Below are 26,341 nucleotides of genomic sequence, written 5' to 3' on the forward strand. Positions count from 1 at the left end.
TGCGCTCGCCACACTATATAAAATCAACTCCACGCTGACGTGGATAGTGGGGGTATGAAAAGGTCGGAGGACGCGTACCGCCGCCCCTCGTGGGCTCGCTGCGCTCGCCACGCTTCGGGTTGGCGTTCATCGTGGGGTGGCGTTAACAATGGGGGGGCATTTGACATAGAAATTACCCATCAGGGTGGGTATACAGTAAAAAATCAGGTGCATTGGCCCATTTAACATTGTTCCCTATGTAAAATCGGGTCCATCGCATTGGTCGCATTGTATTCCATTATAATGGCATACAATGTACCCGATTTTACATAGGAATTTAACATTGAGTACAATGCATTCAATGTTAAATCGCGTCGGTCACGTCGATCGCATCGCATGCCATTATAATGGCATGCAATGGACCGGATTTTTTAATTGTCAGGGAAAAGGCTAAAAATAGCCAAAAATGGCGTCGGTCGCATCCATCGCATACCTTAACTTAAGGTATGCGATGACCCACAATGGGCGCCGTGCTAGGAAACAAGTACCTATTTTTTTAATTATTTAAGCCGATCCTGCAGCACAGGAGTATACGCAATATCATCGTCTATAAGAAAACCCCCCATAATGAGCCTGATTCAGACCTGTTCGGTAGGCTGCGTATTTTCGCAGCCTAGCGAACAGGTAAATGCCTGCCTAAATGCTGGACATTCCCATGGTCATCACCCAGTGACGTGGGTGCTGGGGGAGGGCAGCTGACATCACCCGATGTCTGCTGCCACCCTTTTCCCTCTAGGAATACACGCAAAGCTGAGAGTGTCTTAGTTTTGCGTGTACCTTCTACATCATGATGTGGGTGTTTCCCCATAGGCTGCGAATGGATATTTATGCTAAACATCCATTCACAGCCGTACAGGGGCATTCTTCCTGCGAAAGAGGGCGGCGGCATATGCAAACGGCGGGTGAAAAATGACACGCAGCATTGCGAATTTCTCAGTGCTGCATGTCAACCAGAATAACCCCCATACAGTATTATATAAACAAAGAAGGATGCTAGTACTGAATTCCCTGGACTTAATCTAGGACAGGCATGTCCAAACTATGGCCCTCCAACTGTTGTGAAACTACAAGTCCCTCCCAGCATGCCTTGTCACAGTTTTGCTATTAGGGAATGCTAAAACTATGGCAAGGCATGCTGGGATCATAGGCGAATCTAGGGGGTGGTCCGGGGGTGCACAGGACCACTGATTAGCCCACTTTGTAGCTGAGGTACGGGGCTTTCCAACGAGTCAGGCCCCGTGTCTCTAGCCCTCTGGGAACCGGAGATACTGCCAGGCAAATCTGGAACGTTTTCCCTATAGGATAACATGGGACTTGCTAATTCCGACCCCCACCCAGTTCAACGGCTGCCAGTTCCCCCTTCGGTTTATCTCAGTCAAACCCAAATCGCTGGGCCTTCAATCTGATACCAGGCTGGATCCATATGGGTTAATTGGTTCCAGGGATATTGAGGTTAAACCGTTTTTTTTTTTTTTTTTCATTTCTTAAATGTAATTTCATGACTGTTTATGTTCTTTAAGGGCAGATTTCTCTGGAACCAACTGTAAGTCAACTCAAAAGTTCTTCAATATGATACTGGTCCCATGTAAATGGGTCAGTTGGTTCCAAAGATATAGCTGGTTGGTTAAAGGGGGGTAGGGAGAGGGGAGTGGTTGTCTCTCCCCCTCACACCAGAAAATGCAGGGATTAGGCTGGTGTATAAGGGGTCAGCCTGGGAATGTCCCTGCATGATCCTGGGACCAAATTCCCGGGTAAATCCCTGCATTTTCTGTTGTGAAAGGGGTATTATTTCAAACAGCCGTGACCTGCAGTGCTCTGAATACAGCCGGGCAGCCCCCTGCTCTCTGCTCAGCTATCAATGACTGTCACCCCTGCAGCTTCCGCTCCAATTCTTCTCCCCGCTTTCACCTCAGTCCGCCCCCCTCTTTAATCATGTGGTGCCACGCGCCGGCGTGCTCCCCCGACGTCACGCACAACAACAGCGCGCACAATATTTCAAATTTCCACTCGGCTAGAGGAGACACCAGGAGGGGAGTGTGAGCGTGCTCTGCGCTGTGCTCTGCTCCTCTCCCCATAGAAGCAGCTGCACCGCTCTCCATCTCTCCCTGCAGCAACAGCAAAGGCTCATATAAAAATTTACAGTAAGTGGCACTTTTGGGGGCCTTGCTTAAGGGACACTACAAGTGGCGGTATGTGGGGGCATTATGCATAATGTGTGGCTTAATGTGTAAGGGGCATTACGGTGTGCAGCATCATGTGGAAGGGGCATTATGTGTGCAGCATCATGTGTAAGGGACATTATGTGTGCAGCATGATGTGTAATAGGTACTATGGTGTGCGGCATCATGTGTAATGGGTACTATGGTGCGCGGCATCATGTGTAATGGGTACTATGGTGTGCAGCATCATGTGTAATGGGTACTATGCTGTGCGGCATCATGTGTAATGGGTACTATGGTGTGCGGCATCATGTGTAATGGGTACTATGGTGTGCGGCATCATGTGTAATGGGTACTATGGTGCCATCAAGCAAGAACCCCCTAGCAATGAGCACGTAGGTAAGCAGCAGTTATGTGGCAAATATGTAATGGGCATTATGGTTTGTTAAATAGTATGTAATGGGCATCATGATGTGTGGCACAATGTGTAATGGGCATTATGGTGTGTGGCCTTATGTGTAATTGGCATTACGGCGTGTGGCTTCATGTGTAATGGGTATTACGGAGTTTGCTAAAATGTGTAATGGGCATTACTGTGTATGGTCTAAAGTGTAATGCCACACCCCTTTTTGTGATGCCTTCCCATGAGACCACGCCCCCTTTTTTGCCGCGCGACTACACCGCGCAAAGGTCCCCCTCCTATTATGTCTAGGTCTAGGACCACCCATTACCATAATTCTAGATTCGCCTATGGCTGGGATGTGTAGTTTCACAACAGCCGGAGGGCCACAGTTTGGACATGCCTGATCTAGGAGATCTGAAGAAATTCGATCCCTCAGGTAAATTCATTCTTTTGGAATGGGTCACTTCCGAATGCCAATGCTCAATAAGTAGAACATTTCCTTCTGAGGAGCCAGGCCTGTTATCGCATTCCTTACACTGATTCAGCCTGGTCGTAGTCATTCATCAGATTACACGCTACAGAAACAAGGTTTAGTTTTGCAGATTAAGATGCATTAAGGAATCTCAAGGAGTAGAAATGGCCACTTTAGTCAGCATTGCTGGTATACTGAGGGTTGTATGTCATGCAGAATGTATTTATTGCAGGTAATGGTTTGCTGATTATTACTGTAATTGGGACGTCTTTTACATCCTCCAGACAAAGAAAAAAGTGTTCAGAATGTTTGAATATGGCACATACATGGAATAATATGCCCCTATAACATGATATATTCGAGGCATAAAGAAGCAGTGTTGTAAGAAAAAATAAATAAATTGTTATTGTTGTTAAAAAGTCATAAAATTATAGTGTGTAGTAGTTTGACATCCCCCCCCCCCCCAGGTGATGTCAGCTGCCCATCCCCCGCATGTCCGCCACGGCCTCATTAGCCTTAGAACGCCCAGCGTTCTCATGGGAACGCCCCTGAAACACTGGTTGTTCCCATAAGCTAATGCAAATGCACGGAGGACCGAATGGATCTGAATAAGGTCCTTCCAGAGACCGGTATGGGGCAGACATCTGTGCATACAAGTGACAAATACAGGACCATTTGCCCAAAACATAATCTCTGCATCTTCACATTTCTGGCCATTTCATAAATGGCTGATCAAATTGAAATCAAATGTGTTCGCTCAATTTTACTTATTCAAACACAATTGAATAGAAAAATAGAGTACATCGAACTGTGTGAACACCCTATTACAAAGAACATATGTGAAATATTGTTAGATGTTTTATTAAATATTACAGGCCTATAATAGAGTATAGATATGATTCTCACCTTTTATATACATATAAGGTTTATGTTTTATATATGTTATTCAGTTCTATCACTGTCCCTTTAAATGTATTTTATTTAAAATGCTTTCAGCAGAACAGATTTTAATTTCAGCATAAGATGGAAAATTTTGAGGTGATTTTAAGAGTTGTTACCAAGAAGTTGTTACCAGAGGATGAGCCAACAAAGATATTGCACCTGTGACTTGAAGATAGCGTTTTGGAATGTTTTGAGAATCAGAAGGAGGAGGCAAAGTTACTGCTTGCTTATTGATGCTGCTTTCCCACTGCCAAGCCGTTTAAAGAACCAGTATTTTTAAATGGTATTTAAAACGGTATTAGCTTTCACATTGCAGTAGATTAACGTTTTAAATACCGTTTAAGTACCATTCACATCACAGTGAAACATTTAATTCCCTTGTGTCCCCTGCTACCTGTCCTGCCCCCCCTCCCCCCCGTACCTGCCAGCTGGTACCCTCGCTCACCCCCCACCCCTCCCGTACCCCCCTCCCCCCCTGGTACCTTGCTCCCCCCCCCCGCCTCCCCTGGTACCTGGCAGCAATCTATCCGGGCAGCGGGGCAGTGCAGTAGGCAGCGGCATGCCAGGGCTCCGAGTCGGCAGGTCCCCCACTGATGCAGGAGCATGATTCAGGAGGAGGCGCAAGCTGGTGCACAGACAGCGGGGGCACTGGGGATCCGACCGGGCAGGTCCATGCTCAGGAGGAGGAAGCGGAGGAAGATCCATTAGGAGATTTTCATCTCATCGGCCGGGGTCCCTGCCGCAAATGGGAAATAGCGGAGCCGCTCATTAAATATGCGCATATCCATTAGCGTAGCATAGCTCATTAGATATGCGCATATTTAATGAGAGGCTCAGCTATTTCCCATTCGCGGCAGGGACCCCCACCGATGAAATGACAACCTCCTAATGGACCTTCCTCCGCTTCCTCCTCCTGAGCACGGACCGGACCGCGCTGCCCGGATCCCCAGTGCCTCTGCTGTCTGTGCACCAGCTGCAGCCTCCTCCTGCATGATGCTTTCATGCATCAGTCTGAGACCTTCCAACTAGGAGCCCTGGAATGCCCGCTGCCTACCATGCTGCCCCGCTGCCCGGATGCAAGGTATCAGCTGCCAGGTACCAGGGAGGGAGGGAAGAGGGGGGGGGGGGGGGCAGGACAGGTACCAGGGGAGGGGGAAGTAGTGTGGGATTTTAAATACCGTTTAAGAGGCATTCCCACTGCCTAAAAAACGGTATTTAAACGTGTAAGACTCTGCTTTTTAAAACGGGTTGAAATACCGGTTCACTTTAACCGGTAAATCAACTCTGGCGCTTTCCCACTGCAGCCTTAAACAGTAAATAGTGGGGAAAAATGGCAATTTACCGTTTAAGAGCTGCAGTGGGAAAGGGGCATAACATTGATCCAATTATTTCTATTATAAACAAACTTTTGTTTTGATAGCTCATTAAAAAGTATCAATTTATTGCTTTAGCTTAAAACTTCAAAATAAATATTTCATGAGCACTGACGTGGATTGCATTCCACATTTTGGGTATAACTATGAGCACCTTAAGAATAAACTTCAGATCAGAAAGGTCTGCTGAGATACTGTGGGGGTTATTCTAGTTCACTCTTTCTGACAAATTCCTTCTTAGATGGACAAAGCCATGTGCACTGCAGGGGGGGGGGGGGCAGATGTAAAATGTGCAGAGAGAATTAGATTTGGGTGAGTTATTTTGTTTCTGTGCAGGGAAAATACTGACTGATTTATTTTTGCACTGCAATATAGATCTCACTTTGAAGTAAAACCCCACCCAAATCTAATTCTCCCTGCACAAGTAACATCTGCCCCACCTGCAGTGCACATGGTTTTGTCCATCTAAGAAGGAATTTGTCAGAAAGAGTGAACTAGAATAACCCCCTGTGTGCGTTATCTCTTCATTTCTGGACTCCAGCCGGCTGTCGATCATGGAACCTCTGACTGGAACGTAGTTATCAGACCCTGTGTCATCTCTCAGGGACCCTAACACCTACGATTAAGCGAGCATTAACGGCCACTTCATGTCAAGCCCTTTTATTTATTATACAGTTGAGCAGCTACAGAACAGGGCAGTGGCAGAACTTGAATGGTTGGACCAGGTGCAAAAATATAATTTGTGCTCCACAGTATAATGCACCTGCTGCACCAATAGTAGTTAATTGAACAGTTTTCTTTCTTAGCTCCCTAATGCATATGATAGAGCATATGCACCCTCAGAGATATCGCCATGCCCCCACCCCCAGGCATAGTCACAGAAAAAAAAAGCAAATTCATGTTAAGCTCCCTGATGGCGCTTACACTTACCAAGACTCACTGATGATCTGCCTAATTACTCCATCAAATGGCATAAATACAGTATATAGTCCTCATTGCTTTGCTGGGTACTTATGTATTATCTGGGCACCCGATTTTTTCATTGCTTGCAACTACTTAAGGCATGCGATGCGATTTTTCATTGTAAAGACCCGATTTTTAATTGTATAGTCAACCATGGGTGATTTCATACCCCCCACTATCCAACTACGCATGGAGTTGATTTTATATAGTGTGGCGAGCGCAGCGAGCCACCGAGCCTGAAGCGTGGTGAGCGGACGCGGATTACTTTACATGTATTCTGTGTCCCCTCGCGGGGCACACTGCGCTCGCCACGCTTCGGGCTCGGTGGCTCGCTGCACTCGCCACACTATATAAAATCAACTCCATGCGTAGTTGGATAGTGGGGGTATGAAATCACCCATGGGTGCTTATACAATAAAAAAATCGGGTCTTTACAATGAAAAATCGCATCGCATGAATTGTATGCCACTATATTGCATGCGATGCGATGAAAAAATCGGGCCCCCAGATATAACATAAGTACCCTTTGCTGTCACAAATTCGTGAGCTTCCCTTTAAACTGTTTGCAACTTCCACAAAACGTTGTGCCTGACGTCCCAAAATAATATTTGCTCAGCACTTTTGTGGTGGACCTCTATTTTCTGACTTGCAACAGAGCGATCACTAATAATTTTAGATTTTTGAATTTCTGTTCTGGATTCGAAAGTTCCTTAAGCTTATATATTTGTCTGCGTAGCAAACAGGGTTCATTCTGCATGTTTTATTTTCAATTCCGTTTTCTTTGATGGATTTGTAGGCAGCCTCAGCCATATACTGGTTTTGCCAGAAGTTACCCAAGAGGTGAAGTCAGCATGCTCGCTCTTTGCATGAACAGCCTTGTAGATAATTAATCCCAATGTCAATGCACATGATTATTTACCTATCCGTGCTAGTTGGATTACTGCACACCTGGAACATTTTATGAGTTGGAGGATATTACCTGACATTGGTACAAATATACACAGTAAAGATATCCTGTCACATCTGAGGTTTGTGGCTCTGATCAGTAAGAAACACTGAGGTTGGAGTAAAAGTAAACCGAAGAGGTTTAATGAAGTTTTCCACATGTACAGATACAGATACAGATGGAGCCACGTTTATTCAATCCCCCGGTGTGCCAGAGCGTTCCGTCTGGGTGCGCCGTTTGCTGAAATGGGGGAGATTGAACGCTCTGCCACGCCGGGAGGTTGAATAAGCGTGGCTCCATCTGTATGCACAGATAACGATGAATGGAAATCGAAGCCGTGTATAGAAATAAAAGTCTTAACAGTCACTGGAATAGATGAATAGCATCAGTCCCGATGGTGACCATCAATGGTGGATGTGCCAGAGTGGGATACTGATTGGAGCACCAGAGGAAGAAGATCACTATGTGTCTAGAAGCAAATGCAGCAGGGAGATGCTGATATCGATGCTGTCAATTAGTGGAGATAACACAGGAAGGAATACTGGAGATAGGATTCAGCTGGAACTGGATGGAGCCAGGCGGTGTAGATGGATAGTAACTTGCACTGATCACAGGAGCTCACTGAAATAGATGCATCTAGTCTGGATACAACAAAGTACTGGTGATTTGAGAGGGCTTTTCTGAAGAGCTTTATAGGACTCTGTGTACTCTTAATTGGTTGTTGTGGTTGCTAGGCCACAGTCTTCAACGGATAGGCTAAAAACTCACATGTGACTAGAATCAACTTGGCTGCGCCTATGTTTGAACCTGGTGGGAAAACTGTGTGGTGCAAACAGGCCTGTGGCCTGTGACAACAATGGAGATGCTGCTATAATGGAGGGGGTGCGAGAGACATCTGTCTGGGAGTGTGGAGCATGCTAAGCCACTGCTATGACAGCGGTGCCAGGTCTGATGAGTGCTCGCTGCACATAGAACGTGATAACGTTTAAACCCAGCACGCAGCTTCTGTCTGGAAAGACATCTGAGTGTTAAGAAATAGTGTTTAACTACCCAGATCGTGATACATCCATTGCAAGCCACCAGCTAATTTTAATGTTATTCAGTCTAGAGCTGGGTAGTCTTATGATAGATCATGTCTGATTGGTTGCCATTGGTTCATTATTTAAGACTCCATAAATGATAACTATAATGTCAGTGTACCATTGCGGCATAGCTTAGCCTCTTCTGAAAATAATATTTTTACTCCTCTTTTTGTATAGATTTAGACAAAATTGAAGTATAATCTATTTAGAAACATTATTTTAGCAGTTGGGTAATTTGTAAACTTTTTCAAACCTTTGAAATTATTTATTCATGTGGGTGTTTAATTGTTGTATGTTTTGTCCTCGTTTTATATGTGAGTATTTAATTGTTATGTTTTTTTGTTTCAGATTTTGGTGTTAGTTCATTTTTAGCCACAGGTGGCGATGTCACCAGAAATAAAGTCAGGAAAACATTTGTTGGCACTCCCTGCTGGATGGCTCCAGAAGTAATGGAACAGGTAAGAGAGGAGATTATCATGTTTTAACATGTTAATGTGCTATGTTTTTACAAAAAAAGGTACTTGTGTATTATAGCGGCGCCCCCGATTTCCATCGCGCGATGTTTTAATCGCGTCGCATCGCATGCCATGCACCCGATGACATGCGATGCGACGCGATTTTTGGCCCCTATACGATGAAAGATTGTATAAGCACCCTAAAGGGTGCTTTTAAGCACCGTAATGGGTGCTTACAATGTTAAATGCACCCCCACGCCACCCCCCACTATAAACGTGAACCCGAAGCGTGGCGAGCGCAGCGAGCCCGCGAGGGGCGGCGGTACGCGTCCTCCGACATTTTCATACCCCCACTATCCACGTCAGCGTGGAGTTGAGAATAGAAAGTGTGGCGAGCGCAGCGAGCCACCGAGCCCGAAGCGTGGCGAGCGCAGCGAGCCCCGCAACGGGACGTGGATACCTTCACAGGTATCGGAGTCCCCTCGCGGGCTTCACAGGTATCCCATTAGCACCCATTAGGGTGCTTATACAATGTTTAATTGCATCGCATTGTATGGCATTGTATGCCATATACAATGTCATACAATTTTAAAATTGTATAGCATTGTACAATATCGCGCGATATCGCGTCGCATCGCATACCATCGTATGCGTTATGGTATGCGATGCGATGGGCGCCGCCAAAATACACAAGTACCCAAAAAAATAAAATAAAAAGGTAAAAATTATGTTTATACAGTATATATTGTTTAACTACCGGGTAAAACCTGGCAGAGGACATGCTTCCCAAGAGCTTAAAATGGGTGTGCAAACTAATGTTTGCATTATGCAGACTTGAAAAAAATCCAGTTTGTTTGGATATAGTCTTTTCTGGTTTTCCTAACAGATTGCTAATGCCCAGTATCTGGAGAAACCGGATTAATGTATTTACAAAGCTGTTTTACTGCAAGAAAAAAAAATATATAGGGACATTTTTTTAAAGCGGCAATCATTTACATAGCAAAATCAACCTGGTTTTGCAGTGTAAATGATTTCCGCTTTAAAAAATGGGAAAAGTCTTCCAAAATCTCTCAATTTCTGATTCTCACACCCTATTACATTTGGCCCATAGTGTATTTTCTGTTTTGATTTCCGTGAAACAGGACAGGGAGCATGGTCATTCCCACTGTGATGTAGACAGAACCAAATTATAATTTGGGCACGTCCACTGTCCTGATTTTTGAAAAGGAAATGTTGGGAGGTATGGAAAACCTAGTGACATCACTGATACTACTGAGATGCTGTTAGGGAATTGATAAATTGCTGTCTTTAGTTTAACCTATAAAATGGCCACCTACATTGTGTGCAGATGACTGCAATTGAAGAGTAAAACCAAAAGTGTACATGATTTTAGTAGAGGTGCAAAAATAACAAATAGACAGGTGCTTATACTCTAACATCATTTTATAGGCCTAGTGTTGTTTATAATCGGTATTAAGTATATGTCATTAACCAGTGGTTTGATTTTTTTCCTATATCCAGGTTAGAGGCTATGACTTCAAAGCTGATATATGGAGTTTTGGAATTACTGCTATCGAACTAGCTACGGGTTCAGCTCCCTACCACAAATATCCTCCAATGAAGGTATGTTTATCTGGTGGCTCACCCAACAAAGGCAGGCCATTCTTTTAGACCTACAGTAACCAATTACTGTGAATGCAGCCTATTAATTCACAAGTAGCCAGTCAAGCCATAACATGCATCAGGGGGCTATGTGGTTGTAATCACAGCAGGATAACAGCTTTACTGATGACAGTATAGAAATGCTTTACTTAGCACTTTAACAGTGGGGCCAGGAGTATGGTGCTAACAACAATCCTTGTCATAATAGTGTACTCAACCTGTGTCATGGATTCACTCTGTTCATTCTCAGTGGTGTACAATGAATTCATTTTTATCTATGTGTATGTTCCATCCAGTTTTGTTTCTGTACAGTATTTGTTGCTATTTGTAAAAGACTCATTTTTTTACCCTGGATTTTTGCCCCAAACTGGCCCTGCCATAAAGGACTCTGTGGGGACAGTGGGCCTCTTCTCAGTGTCAGACACTAGTAGGGTAGCAAAATGCTGTGGACCTACTGTAAATTGGTCACATTATCATGTTTGTAGCTACCTGCAACTCCTTCCTCTTCATGTTCCCAGCTCAGATATGGTTGGAGTGCTGAAAATGATAAAAATAGCAGTAATAAAGGGTAAAGCAATGACTGATGTCTGCAGCTACAATGGCTCGAGTGTGTAGCTACAGAAGCATCCTTACTTAATGGTTGTCCGAATATCAGAAGCCAGATGTAATGGCGTCCCAGTTCAGCGACCGCGCAGGATGCTGGCCGAACTCTGAAATAAAATAAAAAAATGTCAGAATTTGTCCGGCTTCCCACGCGGCCACTGAACTCTGACATTATTAGATACAAGTTGTGTGCTGTATATTTCTTTACATTTTGTGAGCCTGATTCAGGTCCTGATGCGGTGTGGCTTCAGGCACAATGTACCAATGTTCGGTACATTGATCATCTAACGGAACCATTCTGTGCATGTTCAGTACTGGCCCTATATTATTGGACTAGGTACAGCTGCAGATGCCAGTTGATTGACAGTTTGCCATCGTTTGGGGGTTTGGCCCGGTGATGGACTCCGTGTCCCAAACTGTGGCGTGTCATCTGTTTTGTGGTGGTGACGAGCCCAGGGTCTCCATCTTCCGATAGAAATTTCCAGGACTCCCCACAGGAGCTGCGGCATCTCACAGACACCACCTACTGCATTACCATATGTTAGCTTTGCTTCCAAGTAAGCAGCAGAGTTGCTACAGATGTAGCCAGTTCCATTGTTGCCACAAAGCCCATTCAGTTGCACACATGTAATAATGCAGCACAATGAATTGATCAGTGTAATCTAGCAGTGTCATTTTGTCACTTCCAGTTGTTTTATTTATAAAACAAGATGACATTTTCAGCAAGAGAGAAGCTCTCCGTGGCACACAGGGGCAGATTTATTAAGCTTGGAGAAGAGATAAACTGGAGATAAAGCGGAGAAAAGGTAAAAGGAGATAAAGCCCCAGCCAATCAGCTGTGTTTGAAAAAGACAGTTGGGAGTTGATTGGTTGGTGCTTTATCTCCTTTTACCTTTTCTCTGCTTTATCTCCAGTTTATCTCTTCTCCAAGCTTAATAAATCTGCCCCACAGTCTTATGGGACTTCAGGCCCGATTCAGACCTGCTTGCTAGGCTGCGAGAGTTTGAAGCCCATCGAGCAGGTAAATGCCGCCCCTATGAACGCATGCCCCCACACTCCCCCGCCCCTGTGCACTGCTGTGTACACACAGGGGGAAGATCATTCACCATCAAATTAATTTACCCCTGCTCGCAGCACTGACTATGCCAGGACTCACTAGGTGCTGCAAAGGCTGTGGGGAGGCCTGGGACCACCTGCGCCACACCCCCATACACCTACAGGGTGTCAATCACCCTGTGAGCAGTGAGCGAAGGCTAACCTTCGCTTGCCGCCTACGGTTGGATAGTTTGCTCATGCTCACTGCGTACCGCACGCTCGCGCTGTTGTCCAATAATGGCTCAGGCTGCATATTTGCATCCCAACGAACAGGTATGAATCAGGCCCTTGAAGCTAAGAGAGACTATGTATAAAACGTAGAGGAGAATTATTTTCTGCGTAACCGTATATTAAGTGGGAATTCAAAAACATTTGTCATGTTAATCATAGCATGGGTATAAAAACGATGCTGTATTCTCTAGGTTTTAATGCTGACCTTGCAAAATGATCCTCCGACTTTAGAAACTGGAATAGAAGATAAGGAGATGATGAGGAAATATGGGAAATCATTTAGGAAACTAATCTCGCTCTGTCTCCAAAAAGATCCATCAAAGAGGTAAGAAGCGAATCTTATCCCAAAGACTATGTTGTTTTGTCTGTCTGCTGGATGGAAATGACACTGACCACATTCATCTCTGCACACCATCGGACATATGAGATTAGGATAATGAAAGAAAAAAAGTACATTTATTTGCAATACCAGACTAAAAATATTCACCGCCTGGGGTATTTTCCATCCACAAAGACGTTTTTTCCTGTGGATTTCACTTTGCAGTCAATTAAATATTTAATGACTGTAAAATAGCACACAGGATATTGTTACAGTGATTATATCCAGCGTAGCTGGTGCTCCATTATAATGTATAATGTCTTGGCTTGGTAAATGTGAAAATCTTTTATTTCAGCTCTTCTCTCTGGTGATCCAGGTACACGTCTCTTTATGAATTTTTTCACAACGCTTAGTCCATCACACTTAACATATAATTTTCTATAAAGTCTCTGGAATAACTTTGACAGTTTTGGTCATTAAGGTTTTTTTGTTTGTGTGTGTGTCTAAAAATTTTATGATATGGGTTAGGTTTTGGGGGACAGATAGATTAAGTTTAGGCAGCATGGAAGGGGTATGTGATTAAGGTTAGACTGTGAGGGGTGGGGGGGGGGGGGGGGGGGGGGCTGGGGTTAGGCTGTGGGTAAGGTTTTGAGGTAGGGTAAAATACTTACCAGGAATCGTCGGGATTCTGTTATCAAGATACTGACTACCAGGATTTTGTACCAACATCTGCCAGACAATAGCAATCATTTTTTTTTTTTTTTTTTACTGCTACTACTATTATTATTGTCATCATCATCATCATCATCATCATCATTCTTGGTATTAGTGTATATATAGCAGCTAAAGTTGAGTACAAAAAGGGGAGTGATTAGGTCACACAGTAGCGCTGGTTCTACCGGGGGGATCAGATGCCTAGGTTGATTGAGTCAAGCTGACGCCACTCAGGCAGAGAGAATGTGTACCTCCGTGTGTAGAAATAAAAAGTGGTATGTGGTGATGATTACTTTCACCACCAGGTGGCGCTCCACTCAATATACAGATTATAGTGAGTCAATCAATTAAATAAATCCTTCTTTTAATAAAAAAATATCACAATAAAATGCGCATTACATATATAATCACACTCAAATAAGACACACAAGACAAACATATAATATAAAAGACAATATTTCAACAAATAAAAGAAGGATTTATTTTATTGATTGACTCACTATAATCTGTATATTGAGTAAAGTTGCATACACATGGTGCGACTTTGGCTTAAGATTTTGACTATATAGCCAAAATTGTAAGGAAAGTTAGCCAGAATCACACAGTGTTTACCCTGCTTAAATTTCGATACGTGGCCTGGCAAGGTCAGCATCGCAAGCAAAAAGACTGTGCAGGGAAGGCAGTTTTGACTGTCACATGCAAGTTCATGGAGCCAAAATCGCCTCCATGGCACCTAGTGTATGCCCCTTTACTGCAGCAGGACCGGGATGCGGACACATCTGTATATCACAATAACTAAATGAAGAATGAATCACGTTGAGTGATCTTCAGTAAATAAATACATCATCATACAGTATGTTCATTTCTAATCTTCATACTGTATAGTAAATGGTAGCACTATAGATAACATTTGATACATGCAAAAGCACATAAATGACTATATGTATTGTATTTGAATGCATATCCCTAGACCACTGACAATGGAAGCAGTCATTTGGTGGGCAGCATCAATATTCATAAGAATACAACCAACATATTTTAGTGAATTGAAAAGCTGAATATTGGATGCAGTGGGCAAAATGTAATACTGTAAGATTTTTCAGAATGCAATAAACTTTGCATATAGTCTTCTGGTGAATAGTAATGTTAATTTTGTTTGTAAATATAATACTCTTGATGCATATGAAAATATAGTGTACTATAGTCCTACAGAAGTACACATCTGCTGGGATATGGTCATTGGGTCACCAGCAAGTTGTTAGACATTCATTAGGTCGACACCAGTAGGTCAACATGCATTTAGGTCGACATGTGTCTAAGTAGACATGCAGGAAGGTCTATATGGGTTAGGTTGGCAGGATCATTAGGTCGACAGGGTCATTAGGTTGACATGGGTTAGGTCGACAGTCAAAAAGTCAACATGGGGTTTTTCACTGTTTTTTTGAGCCGGCATGTGTCGACAGGCGGTAATTCATGCCAATCCACTAGGGCGTGGTGGGAGAATAAAATAGTGTGCCAAGCGTAGTGAGGGGACGTGGTGCACTTTAACCTGTGTCGACATTCGGGTCAGTAAACAGTGAAAACCTCCATGTCAACCTTTTGACTGTCGACTTAACCCATGTCGACCAAATGACCCCGTCAACCTAATGACCCTGTCAAACTAACCCATGTCAACCTTCCTGCATGTCGACATAGGCACACTTATCCACATATTGTAGCAAATACTATCCAGAGATCTAGATACAAATGTTTGGACCCCATAGTAGAACACAGTGTGGCCCTGTGCCCCCTATGTTTTAAGGCAAAGCAAATGCGCTATGCCAAATTAATTCCCAGTTACTAATTGCAATCATCATCATCAACAACATTTTATTCATAGTGCTGCTAGCTGCAGTCTCTCTCAGCCTCTTTATTTGCCAAGTGTTTTTCCAGTTTGTATTCAGTGCATAAATACAAAAGCATTGACAAGTGTTATGGATATTTTAGAAAATTACAGATAATCACAAATACAATTCCTTTGTACACTTAAGGTGTAATTATTTTTTATAGCTGTGCTTTTTAGACACATATTAAGCCTTGTTATATATCTGCTAAACTGAGCAATTTGGTAGCTTTGGTGTCAAGCGTTCATTAATTGTAATTTCTTATATAGTAATTGTCATGAAAGTAATAGCTAGCAATTCATGAACCAATTATTGTCGTTTTAATGAGAACTGCACTGAAAACAGAAGCGGGTCATGTAGTGAAAACATTTTAGTTGCAAACAATTTCTTGTAATGTTAGAAAATATTGTCGGTAATACAATACATTTATATTGTGAATAATATAGTTGTATGATTCCCTTGTGTTAGAAGCTGATGTAAGTAGCAGCCAGTGTAGGGAAGTTTGTAAGTGGGGAGGGGGCGGGACATCTGCTGCTGAGTGACGCAAGAGAGTTATAAAGACCTTATGCGGGCATACACACGGGGCAATTTTTACCTTCTGTATAGATCGCTTAGAAATGAAGCACACATCACCTTGTGTGTATGCCCCATAGCGATGTGTGGTCCGGCGCATTGTCAACGCCACCTCGGATCTTTAGCACATGCAGTTCAGATCTACTGTAGTCAGATTGCATAAAGAACAATGAGTTAGCACAGATCACCCATATGCTCCCTTACACACGGTTCAATGTGGTCTATTTCTCTAATTGATTTTGCTTATATATGCAAAATAGAATCCAATTTGAATGGACAGCGAACGGTTTTCAGCCGCAATAGATACCAATTTGACCCCGATGCGCGGCCCCGTGGCATCAAAATCAAATAGAAAAATAGACTGTGCAGGCAAAACTATATAGTACAGATGTGTATAATCCAAATCGAAAGTGTTTTACTTGCCAAGCAAAATCACACCATGTAAACACCCCCATACACACATGCTATGGATGATCTAGCCCCCGGGAAGCTAAAGGGGAATTGCCTATCCTACATCACTGACAATCTAGGTGAGGCAGAAATTTCCCCCTGTGTATAGGGCTTAATGGGGATATTCAATCCCAGGTCACGCCTGTCGGGCTGGCCTTACAGCCGTGACCCTGTCCCGTTCTCGACCGACTCAACAAAGAAAAGGGGGCGTGGCTGCGAGACATGGCCGTGGATCGTCGAGCGTCGATGAAAAGGGGGCGTGGCTGCGAGACATGGCCGTGGATCGTGAAGCGGCGGCCGGGAACTCGACAATCCACAGCCATTCTTAGCAGAACGGGCCGACTGCTTCTAAATTCAGGTCGGGAAAGACAGCATTGAATAGGGCCACGCCGCTATTTCCCCTGTCGGGAATGGTGGCGGGAGATTGAATACCCCCCTAAGTGTGATTGGTTTTAGTAATTTACTGAGTAACTGTATGTGCGTATGTTTTAACTGAGCACTTGCAGCAAGGTGTTACAAATGATCCGTTAGCTGGTAAAATGCTAATTAAAATATTCTGCTCTATACTCTATAATACACTGTGCACCTCTCCAGCAAAGTCCTGTCTCCTTCACCCCACCATTACCATGTAAAGTGCAGTGTCCTTTGCCACTCTAATGTCAGTTTACTGTATATGTATATACTTATTTTATTTTTATATATAAAAGGTCAGCGTAAGCCCTGTAGTAATATTGGCACAGCTCCACTGTTAAATGTGTTCTATCGGTTATTCCTGTCTGTCCACTAATATTATTCTGTTTTTTATTTTAGGCCAACGGCAGCTGAACTTTTAAAATGTAAATTTTTTCAAAAAGCAAAGGTAGGTACCTCATGATTTTTTTTCTGATTGAAACCGTTTGAATTGTTTTACTGTTTTTGTAAATTATGTCGATACATTTACCAATATTCGACAGGATCTTTGCGATTACTCATAGATTTGTGTAAAACAACACCTTTTTAACCCTAGTGTATGTTTATTTCACAGAATCGGGAGTATCTAATGGAAAAACTCCTTACCAGCTCACCAAATATTTCTCTTAAAGGAAAAAAGGTAAGATCCTATGTATCGTCGGCATTACAGTTCTTGTGGAACCACATGTCTGCCGTCTAGCTGGGCATCATGTGATGGTTCTGTGAGGGCTGGTATTCCGTAGGATATCAGTCTATTAACCCCTTCCCGACATTTGACGTACATTTACGTCATGGTCGGGATGTACTTCCTGACACATGGCATAAATGTACGTCATGTTTTTAAACTGTCACCGCGTCTATAGACGCGGTGACAGAGGGACGATGTCTGCTGTCCCTGACAGCAGACATCTTCCCTCATTGCCCAGGGGGGGCACCGATGCCCCCCCCTCAGCGATCGCTGCGATTGGCTGTTCAAACGTGAACAGCCAAAAGCAGCGTTTACTGTGTTAGGTGTATAATTTTGACTCTGCTGCCCCCTAGTGTCCAACAAAATTAAAAGCAGGTTGAAATAATGATGTAATAATAAAGTATACATATGGTCTATGTTAGTTATTAACTATTTTGAGTGGTATGATTATTTGTCTCACAAGCAGAAAATTTAACATTTTGCAAATTGCAAAATGTTCAATTTTTTTACGACATTTTGGTATTTTTCACACAAAAAAACAGACTGTATCGACCAAAATTTACCACTAACTTAAAGTACAATGTGTCACGAGAAAACAATCTCAAAATCACTGGGATAAGTAAAAGCAATAAAAAGTTATCCCCACATAAAGTGATACATGTCAGATTTGAAAAAAAGGCCTCTGTCAGGAAGGCAAAAACAGGCTGCGTCGGTAAGGGGTTAAAACAAAAGATAAACATTCAACAACAACATATATTTGAAAAGAAATAAAGATCCATTGAAGTAACACTATTGCTATGGAATAATTTAAGCTACTGATCTTTCTCTTGTCTGCTTTGTATCATTAGACTACTTGTGGAATAATCCTTTGTAAATACAGAACTGTTCTTCTACCTACAATTTTCCACACTCTCTGCATGCAAACCAAAATGTAGGCTCACCCATAACAGTGCGCTTAAAATAATGTGGGGAGAGAGAGAGAGAGAGAGAGAGAGATAGGTGGTGCCAATCGCACAAGACTCGGAGAAGTCAGACGTGAGGACCCCCAAATGCTTACTGTATATCTAAATAAACCTTCCTATATTGGGGTTGTGCTACCACTAGACAAAAATTTACATGAAGAGAGGATATACTGTATGTATCAATTTGGTTTTATATTTCACAGTTTTAAATCATCCTAATAAAAGTAACTCTTAAAATAATGTGTACATATAAAACAAAACTGTATTCTATACCTGATTTATACCAGCCTCCCAAATGATATTATAGTATTATACCCTATCTAATAACTATACCCTATCTTATAACCAAGGGTAGGAGAAAGGTGTCTTCGCACAAGGCCCTAAGGGAGGCAGCTACCCCACAGCCCCCTCATGTGACTTCCAGGGTACCTGGTACCTCACCATGCTGCCATTGCCCAGCACACTAGCTGTCGTAATGTGCTGTGACCCTGCTGCCCGGGGAGCTGCCTGCCCGGGGAGTGCTCTACTTCCCAGAGAAGGGGGAGGGGCCAGGACTGCTGCCCTGCTATGTTACTGAAAACACCCACTTTATAACTCACACAGGGCCTAATTCAGCATCTTTCGTTCCCCGGCGTATTTGCAGCTCTGCGCATGCCTATAGGTGAATATATACGCATGTGTGGGGCCGCAGTATGAAAGCCTTCATTGACTGTCACAGTCGCCAAGGCATTTGTACAGAGGGGGTGGGTAGTGAGCGGACAGGGGGTTTACACACAGGACGATAAAAGTCAGCACAGACTGACTTATATCTGTAAGCCTGCATAAAGGGAGGGGGGGGGGGGTTTGCTTGCGGGAGGAGGGGGGGGGCAGTTAAGCGCTCGGTAAGCAGTGATTTTAGCTGCTTACCAAGTCAACGTGAATTAGGCCCACAATTGTGTGTGCCTAAATCTGTTGTGCTTAACCCCTTCCCGACATTGCCTTTTAAGGTAATTTTTTTTTTTTTTTCCTCCTTGTGTTCAAATAAGCGTAACTTTTTTAATTTTCCGGCTATATAGACACATGAGGGCTTTTTTTTTGCGGGACAAGTTGTACTTTCTAATGGTACCATTTACTATACCGTATAATATTCTGGGGAATCAGGAAATAATTCAATGTGGGGTAAAAAAAAAAAAAAACGCAATTCCACAATTTTGCGCTGGTTACGGTTTTTTTGGAGTTCATAGTTCGTTTAAAATGATGGGTTATCTTTATTCTATGGGTCGTTACGATTCCGGTGATACCAAACTTATATAGTTTTTGTTACATTTTACCACTAAAAAAAAAAATAGAAAATGTTACGGTTTTTCGAATTTGCGTCGCGTCGCCATGTTCTGCGGCTTATAACTTTTTTATTTTTCCACCTACGGACCTGGGTGAGGGCTCATTTTTTGCGGGCTGAAGTGTACTTTTTAATTAATACCATTATGGGATATGGGCGACTTTCTGATCTCTTTTAGCTATTTTTTTTTGGGTAGGCGATGCGACCAAAAAGCGTAGTTTTGGCGTTGGGGATTATTTTCCGTTTACGCCTTTAACCGTGCGGGATAACTAATGTTATATTTTAATAGATCGGACTTTTAGGAACGCGGCGATACCAAATATGTTTATTTTTTTTATTATTTATTTATTTTTATTTGGGAAATGGGGAAAGGGGGGTGATTTGAACTTTTAATATTTTATTATTTTTTTTTTTATTTTTAAACTTTTTTTTTTTTTTTTTTTACTTTTACTACAAGGCCCCCTAGTGTACTTGACCACTAGGGGGCGCGATCGCCTGTACTAGGTTCAGCCATAGAGCTCTATGGCTGAACGTAGTGATTTTTTTCACTTCCTATTACATCCTGCCTGAGGCAGGATGTAATAGGTATGAATACACGGACAGCACAGGGGTCTACATTAGACCCCTGGCTACCATGGCAACCGATCGGCACCCTCCGATCGCGCTGCGGGGGGCCCCGATCGGCGCCGGAGGGGGGCGCCCCCCCTCCGATCAGCTATTTAAGCACTGCGGGCGCTTTGCCCGCGGTGCTTAAAGGGTTAAACGGCCGCGATCGGCGAACTCGCCGCTCGTGGCCGTGAGAGCAGGGACATGGCTGTAATATACAGCCATTACCTGCTCTCTATCAAGCCAGCTCACTCCGTGAGCTGGCTTGATTCACCCCCAACCGACATATGACGTAAATGTACGTCATATGTCGGGAAGGGGTTAATATGACACATAAAAAAGACTGGATGGCGCTTACGGGATCAACTGTTTTATGATATCAATTCAACATAGTAAATAGAATGTGTGGCAATATCTGTCCCACGCTGAAGTTACCATCACTATAAATATTATGTCTGCCATGTTGAAGCCTGCGGTATTCCATGTTACTACAGACATCATCATTAAAGCTATTGAAAGTTATTAAAAGTGGTTTTCAAAATTAAAAAGAAAAAAACAATTAAAAATGCATTTTACATATATATTTTATTATGGTCCAAATCAATTAAAGGCTCACGGGTTTATGTGCAGTGCTAAGCATTGGAGAAAGTTAAGGAGGAGAGAGAAAGTACCAGCAAATCAGATACATACTGCTACAGTATGTTACAGGCTGTGTTTTAAAAATGACACTTAACACCTGATTGGTTTCGAAATTTCTCACCACTTTTTCGCATTCCAAGGCTTAGTACGTAGACCCTTAGTCACACAGATATAGAAATGTCTTATAACAAATTAAGCAGCACAGTCTACTGGTGTACCCCAGCTGGTTGCGACTCATGGTATGTACACACTGGCCAATCAATTCGATATCGGCATCTGTTGTGACCCTGCGGGGTGCCGGCATCGGCTGGCAGGGAGGGAGGGACAGCGCAGGGAGGGAGCTGGGGGCCGTGTTGCATTGAGCAGCATGGCCCTCATTCTGAAACAGTAGAACGAGAGCCATGCTGTACAGTGTATTTCTACTTGCGATTCCGATGCCACAGGGCCACGCATTGGGACCGAATCGCGATCGCATGTGGTAAAATACAGTGCGATTTGCACTAAATTGCTATCGATTTTGACGATATAGTCAAATTCTATAGCCCATTATCAGGATAGTGGAAACGTAAAACACCTGCAGTATATTCCAGCAAACCCCCGATCCCCTGACAGTCGGGGAAAGGAGATATTAAACATGGGTAAAAATCCGGATTCTCTCTCATTGGTGTATGGGTCCCTAAAGTCTTCAAAATTGACTCCACACTCAAAAGCTTTGAAGAGGCATTTTATTTATTGCCTCTACAGTATTAGTGATTTAAAAATAAAATAATTTTTGGGTTGTTAAGTCAAAGAAATTAAATTACTGGCTCATTTGTAATTGGTACCTTGGCAGAGTGATGAGTATATACAGATATTAATCTATCAAGCTTAATATCCATTTCTCTTTAGCTGTAGAGAAAAAAAAATCAACTGGTTTTCAATCCACACTGTGTTTTTGATGTAGGTTAATGCTTTCCATTGCCCAGAGCCATGTGTATCCCTTCAAAAGTCATTATCGTCATTGTTACCGAAGTGTTTATTGGCGTGATATGTAATATGTAGATCTATTTCTCTGTATCCATAAGAACCCGGGCATCTTTCTCTGACAATGCTGCTGATTGTGCCATTTGTTCTGCTGAAGTGCCTACTGTTGATGTAATTCGTATAATAAAAGTCCTGTATTATTGGATCCTCTGAAAGAATGAGATTGCTTGATGGTGACATCTGTGTAATTTGCCTAAATGGGTGATGAGTCACAGGCTCATTCATCTTAAATTGGACCTGTCTCAGTGAACTGACTTTGAAATAGAAAGTTAAAAAACCTATATTCATTATTTATTGGCTAATCTCATATTTTTAAAATATTTGAAGTGCATCTGTATTCTGTTGTTGGTTGAACCAATATAATTTAAGCTCGATACACACTGAGATGATGTCCCCCTGATTTGTAGTTTCTGCTTAATCCTAATGACCTTGTAGGCACACGGTGTATTCCCTATTTGCGTGTGCACGCTGTTGCTAGCAATGTTGCCTGGGCTGCTGCATGGCCAACTGGGTGATAACAATAGTGGCTTAGTATATGTAACTGAAGGACTTAATACAGTCTTCAGCTTTCCCGTGATGCGTGCACATGGGCATATGCATCATGGCTTGCTGTAAGGTGCGCCAGGTGGGAAATAGTCACACCCAGTAAACACCCATAGGAATGAATGGCTTGCAATGCAACCTGTATTGGCTGGGTTCACATCACCTAGTGTGTATCCAGCTGTAGAATCAAAGGTATCAATGTACTGTCAACCTGGTAGAATGCACATTATTGGCCAAATGTAATAGCCTCTGTGTTTGTTGGGATGATGGCCAAACTCTGATGTTTTTTTAAAGGTGCCCAAATTTGCAACGCATTGTTTTGCCTTCTTAATGACTTCCCCATTTAAACCACAGACCACAGAGGCTGTTATATTTGGCTGCATGTCTCAGTGATGTCACAAATATATTTTGAATTGATAAGCTACATCGTAAAAAGTTTTGAGTATGTATAAGCATGTCATAAACAAGTTGGGGGTCTTGACGGCCAGAAACCCAACACATGTAAATATTTTGACCCTAACCTTCCACTCCCACAGCCTAACTCCAACCTTCCCCTCCCACACTCTAACTGTAACCCTCCTCTTCTGCAGCCTAACTCTAACACCCCCCCCCCCAACGCTTCATCTACTTTAAAAAAGGGGTAATTTGATCAAAATTAGGACATCACATTTTTGTGATGAACAATCAAAGCACCATGCGCACATTAGGTGTGGCGTACTTACAGTATGTGTGGCGTACACATGTACCACAACAAGGGGGGAGAAGGGTACCTTGTTTTCATGTTACAGAGCATCTTAACTTCCACAGTCTCTAACACTAGTGCTGGTGAAGGAGATCTGTGCTTGGTGTTACAGTATGTCATTCAGTAGCTTATGTATGTAAGTAGCACTTTGGTGTTTGAGGCGTTTATACTTGCAACAACAAATGGAGGATATAATAGCGGAAAAGGGTTTATGAAAGTGAGAATATTTGATGCTATTCTGAGATGAATGTCTACTCAATTGCTTCATACTAATATCCAGTAGATACATCTCTGCATTGATTTTGCCACTCATTTATATGGATGTCATCTCAGTGATATTCAGGAAAACCAATAACAATATTTGCTAAATTGTATTCCTACTGTAGGTCAAATTAGAGTATGATGGCTGAACATAGAATTAAAATCTTTTCATATGATATTGGATTGAAATAATGGGACTCGTGACATAATAGGTTCCCCTTTAGCATACACGTTCCCCTTTGTCATTATCATCTAGCCTCTGTAAAATGGCACAGTTAGCACTGCTTCACATGCTCCTATACCAAGGGCAACATCTGTGCGCTCTCACTGGGGCCAGATGTACTAACCTTGGAAAGTGATAAAGCACCAGCCAATCAGCGGCTAAGTGACATGACATTTGAAAAATGTCAGGAACTGATTGGTTGGTCATTTATAACTCTCCGTTTTATCACTTTCCAGGGCATAGGGCCTAATTCAGCCCTGATCGCAGGGCGCATTTTGAGGGTGATACAGGTTGGTATTCAAAGCACATTTGGTTTGCTAATGGACAAAACCATGTTTCCCTGCAGGTGAGGCGGATGTAAACATGTGCAGAGAGAGTTAGATTTGGGTGAGTTATTTTGTTTCTGTGCAGGGTACATACTGGCTGCATTATGTTTACACTGCAATATAGATATCTATTTGAAGTACACACCCCACCCAAATGTAACTCTCTCTGCACATGATACATATGCCCCACATGCAGTGCACATGGTTGTGTCCATTAGCAAACCAAATGTTCTTTGAAAACCAACCAGAGTCACCCCCTTTGTTTGCAAATGGACAAAACTCCAGTAGTGCTGATATAAAACGGGCAGGGAGAGTTAGATTTGGGTAAGATAAGTTCAAACTGAAATCTAGATTGCAGTGTAAAAATAAAGCAGCAAGTATTTACCCTGCACAGAAACAAAATAACTCACTAAATCTAACTCCCCATGCACGTGTAAGATTTGCCTCACCTTCAATGCAGCATGGTTTTGCCCATTTGCTAACAAAATGTGCTCTGTAAATAGGTCTGAATTAGTCCCTTAGTACATCTCACCCAGAATGTCTCAGTGTGTAAGCTCCTTCAGCCAGCAGTATGTTCTCGGGAGTGGTGACTTAACTTGGACATTTTTATATGTTTTCTCTTTCATAATACAGCTATTCAAAATATATAATTGTGGCTCAGTGTTTTAAGGTCCTGAGGGAATTGTGACAGTACTGTGAGATCCCGCATCATAAATATGCTATTTACGCTAAGTAAGGCCATTCATAATGTTCCCAAAATATTCTCTATAAATACTTATATATTAATGTTATGTGTGCCCTGTAATTTCTGATGTATATTACATACAGTGTGCTCTCTGTTCTGCATCTCTGTGCTGTGGAATGCTGTGTACTGGAGTCTGTGGGTTTTCCGTGCTGGTCAGAGCAGTCTTAACCAGTCAGTGATGAATAGTAAAGCACTAGCAACCTTTGATCTGCATGTGACTACTAACAATCACAAGAGCGCTGCATCAATTGCGCAGCTAAAATTGGAAAACTGATATGCAGGCTATTACTTATCAACGTCATGGAGCATGAGAACAGCTTATAAAAGAAAGTCAACAGAGACTTGGAATATATTGCGTCAGTCTTTCCATGGGGGTCTTTCTGAGAATGGCAGGTTTTGGGGTGCAGGGCCTGATTAAAGGTTCCAGGTGCCCTAGGCTAATGTACTGTAGCAATAAAAAAATAAAAATAAATTAGATGGAATCCGGACTCCCTATTATGGTATATGCAATTTCCAATTTGTATCAATTCAAAATGTTCAGTCAGGATCCTTTTTAATATTTTCGCTGATCATCCAAGATATTGACCTAAAAAACAGAAGAAAAGATGGTTCATGGTGTAGATTTCGATACTGTAATGGTAATTATATAGGAGGAAAAAAAGGGGGTATTGTAGACCTCCAAACCCTTTTTTGGCCTCACTTAGGCAAAGTTTAATCACATAGAATGGGGTCACACAGCAGATAATCTGTTCCCTCCTCTGATATTCTTTAGATGGAGCCCCCTCATTTTTGCAATATCTCAGCCTAAACAGAGTATACTGCAGTGGAGGGGCAGGTCTTGGATTGACCAAAAAGGGTTTTGAGCTGGTTCAAGGCGAGTGGGTTTTCAAATTATTCCAGTGTCCATTGGAGGAAGTGAATTAAATGTGTTTTATTGAATCTAACAATTTTTTTAAAGATGTAGCTACACCTTTGAAAATGATTTTTGATACAATGAAATGCGTAAGGAGGTTTTCAATTCACTTCACCCAATGGACACTGGAAGAATTTGAAAACCCACCTGCCTTGAACCAGCTCAAAACCCTTTTTGGTCAAGCCAAGACCTGTCCCTCCACTGCAGCATATTGGGACATGGACAATAACACCAACTGTCTGGGACATAGATATCCGCAACATCGTGAGGTACTTTCCACAGCAGAATTACAAAATACCCTCCAGCAGTATCCCAATCCTGACATGGACAAGTTAAGCCCCTTTCACATTGCAGTTTTAACACGGCATATTGCCGATTTTTAACTGCTTTAAAACGGTACCAGCTGCAATATGAAAGCTCCACAATCAATTTACCGGTTACAAAATACTGGTATTTTGAAACGTGTTAAAAGCAGGATCCTACATGTTTCTGAGCCGTTTTCCCTGCAGTCTGAACAGCTCAGAAACGGTATTTGCTA

At 42.6% G+C, this 26,341-nt stretch overlaps 1 protein-coding gene across 2 annotated transcripts in view; it reads left to right on the plus strand.

Annotated features, from left to right (window-relative positions):
* STK39 (serine/threonine kinase 39) overlaps window positions 1-26,341 on the plus strand; it is a 362,307-nt gene that overhangs the window by 98,881 nt on the left and 237,085 nt on the right. For both annotated transcript variants that reach the window (XM_083153899.1, XM_083153898.1), the window contains exons 6-10: window positions 8,728-8,837; window positions 10,356-10,457; window positions 12,617-12,750; window positions 17,175-17,223; window positions 17,389-17,454. In XM_083153899.1, coding sequence (XP_083010025.1) covers window positions 8,728-8,837; window positions 10,356-10,457; window positions 12,617-12,750; window positions 17,175-17,223; window positions 17,389-17,454 — 461 coding nt within the window. The remainder of the gene's footprint in view (window positions 1-8,727; window positions 8,838-10,355; window positions 10,458-12,616; window positions 12,751-17,174; window positions 17,224-17,388; window positions 17,455-26,341) is intronic.

The sequence above is a fragment of the Crinia signifera genome, chromosome 7 (assembly GCF_055691185.1).
Source record: "Crinia signifera chromosome 7, ASM5569118v1, whole genome shotgun sequence".
Classification (NCBI taxonomy): domain Eukaryota; kingdom Metazoa; phylum Chordata; class Amphibia; order Anura; family Myobatrachidae; genus Crinia; species Crinia signifera.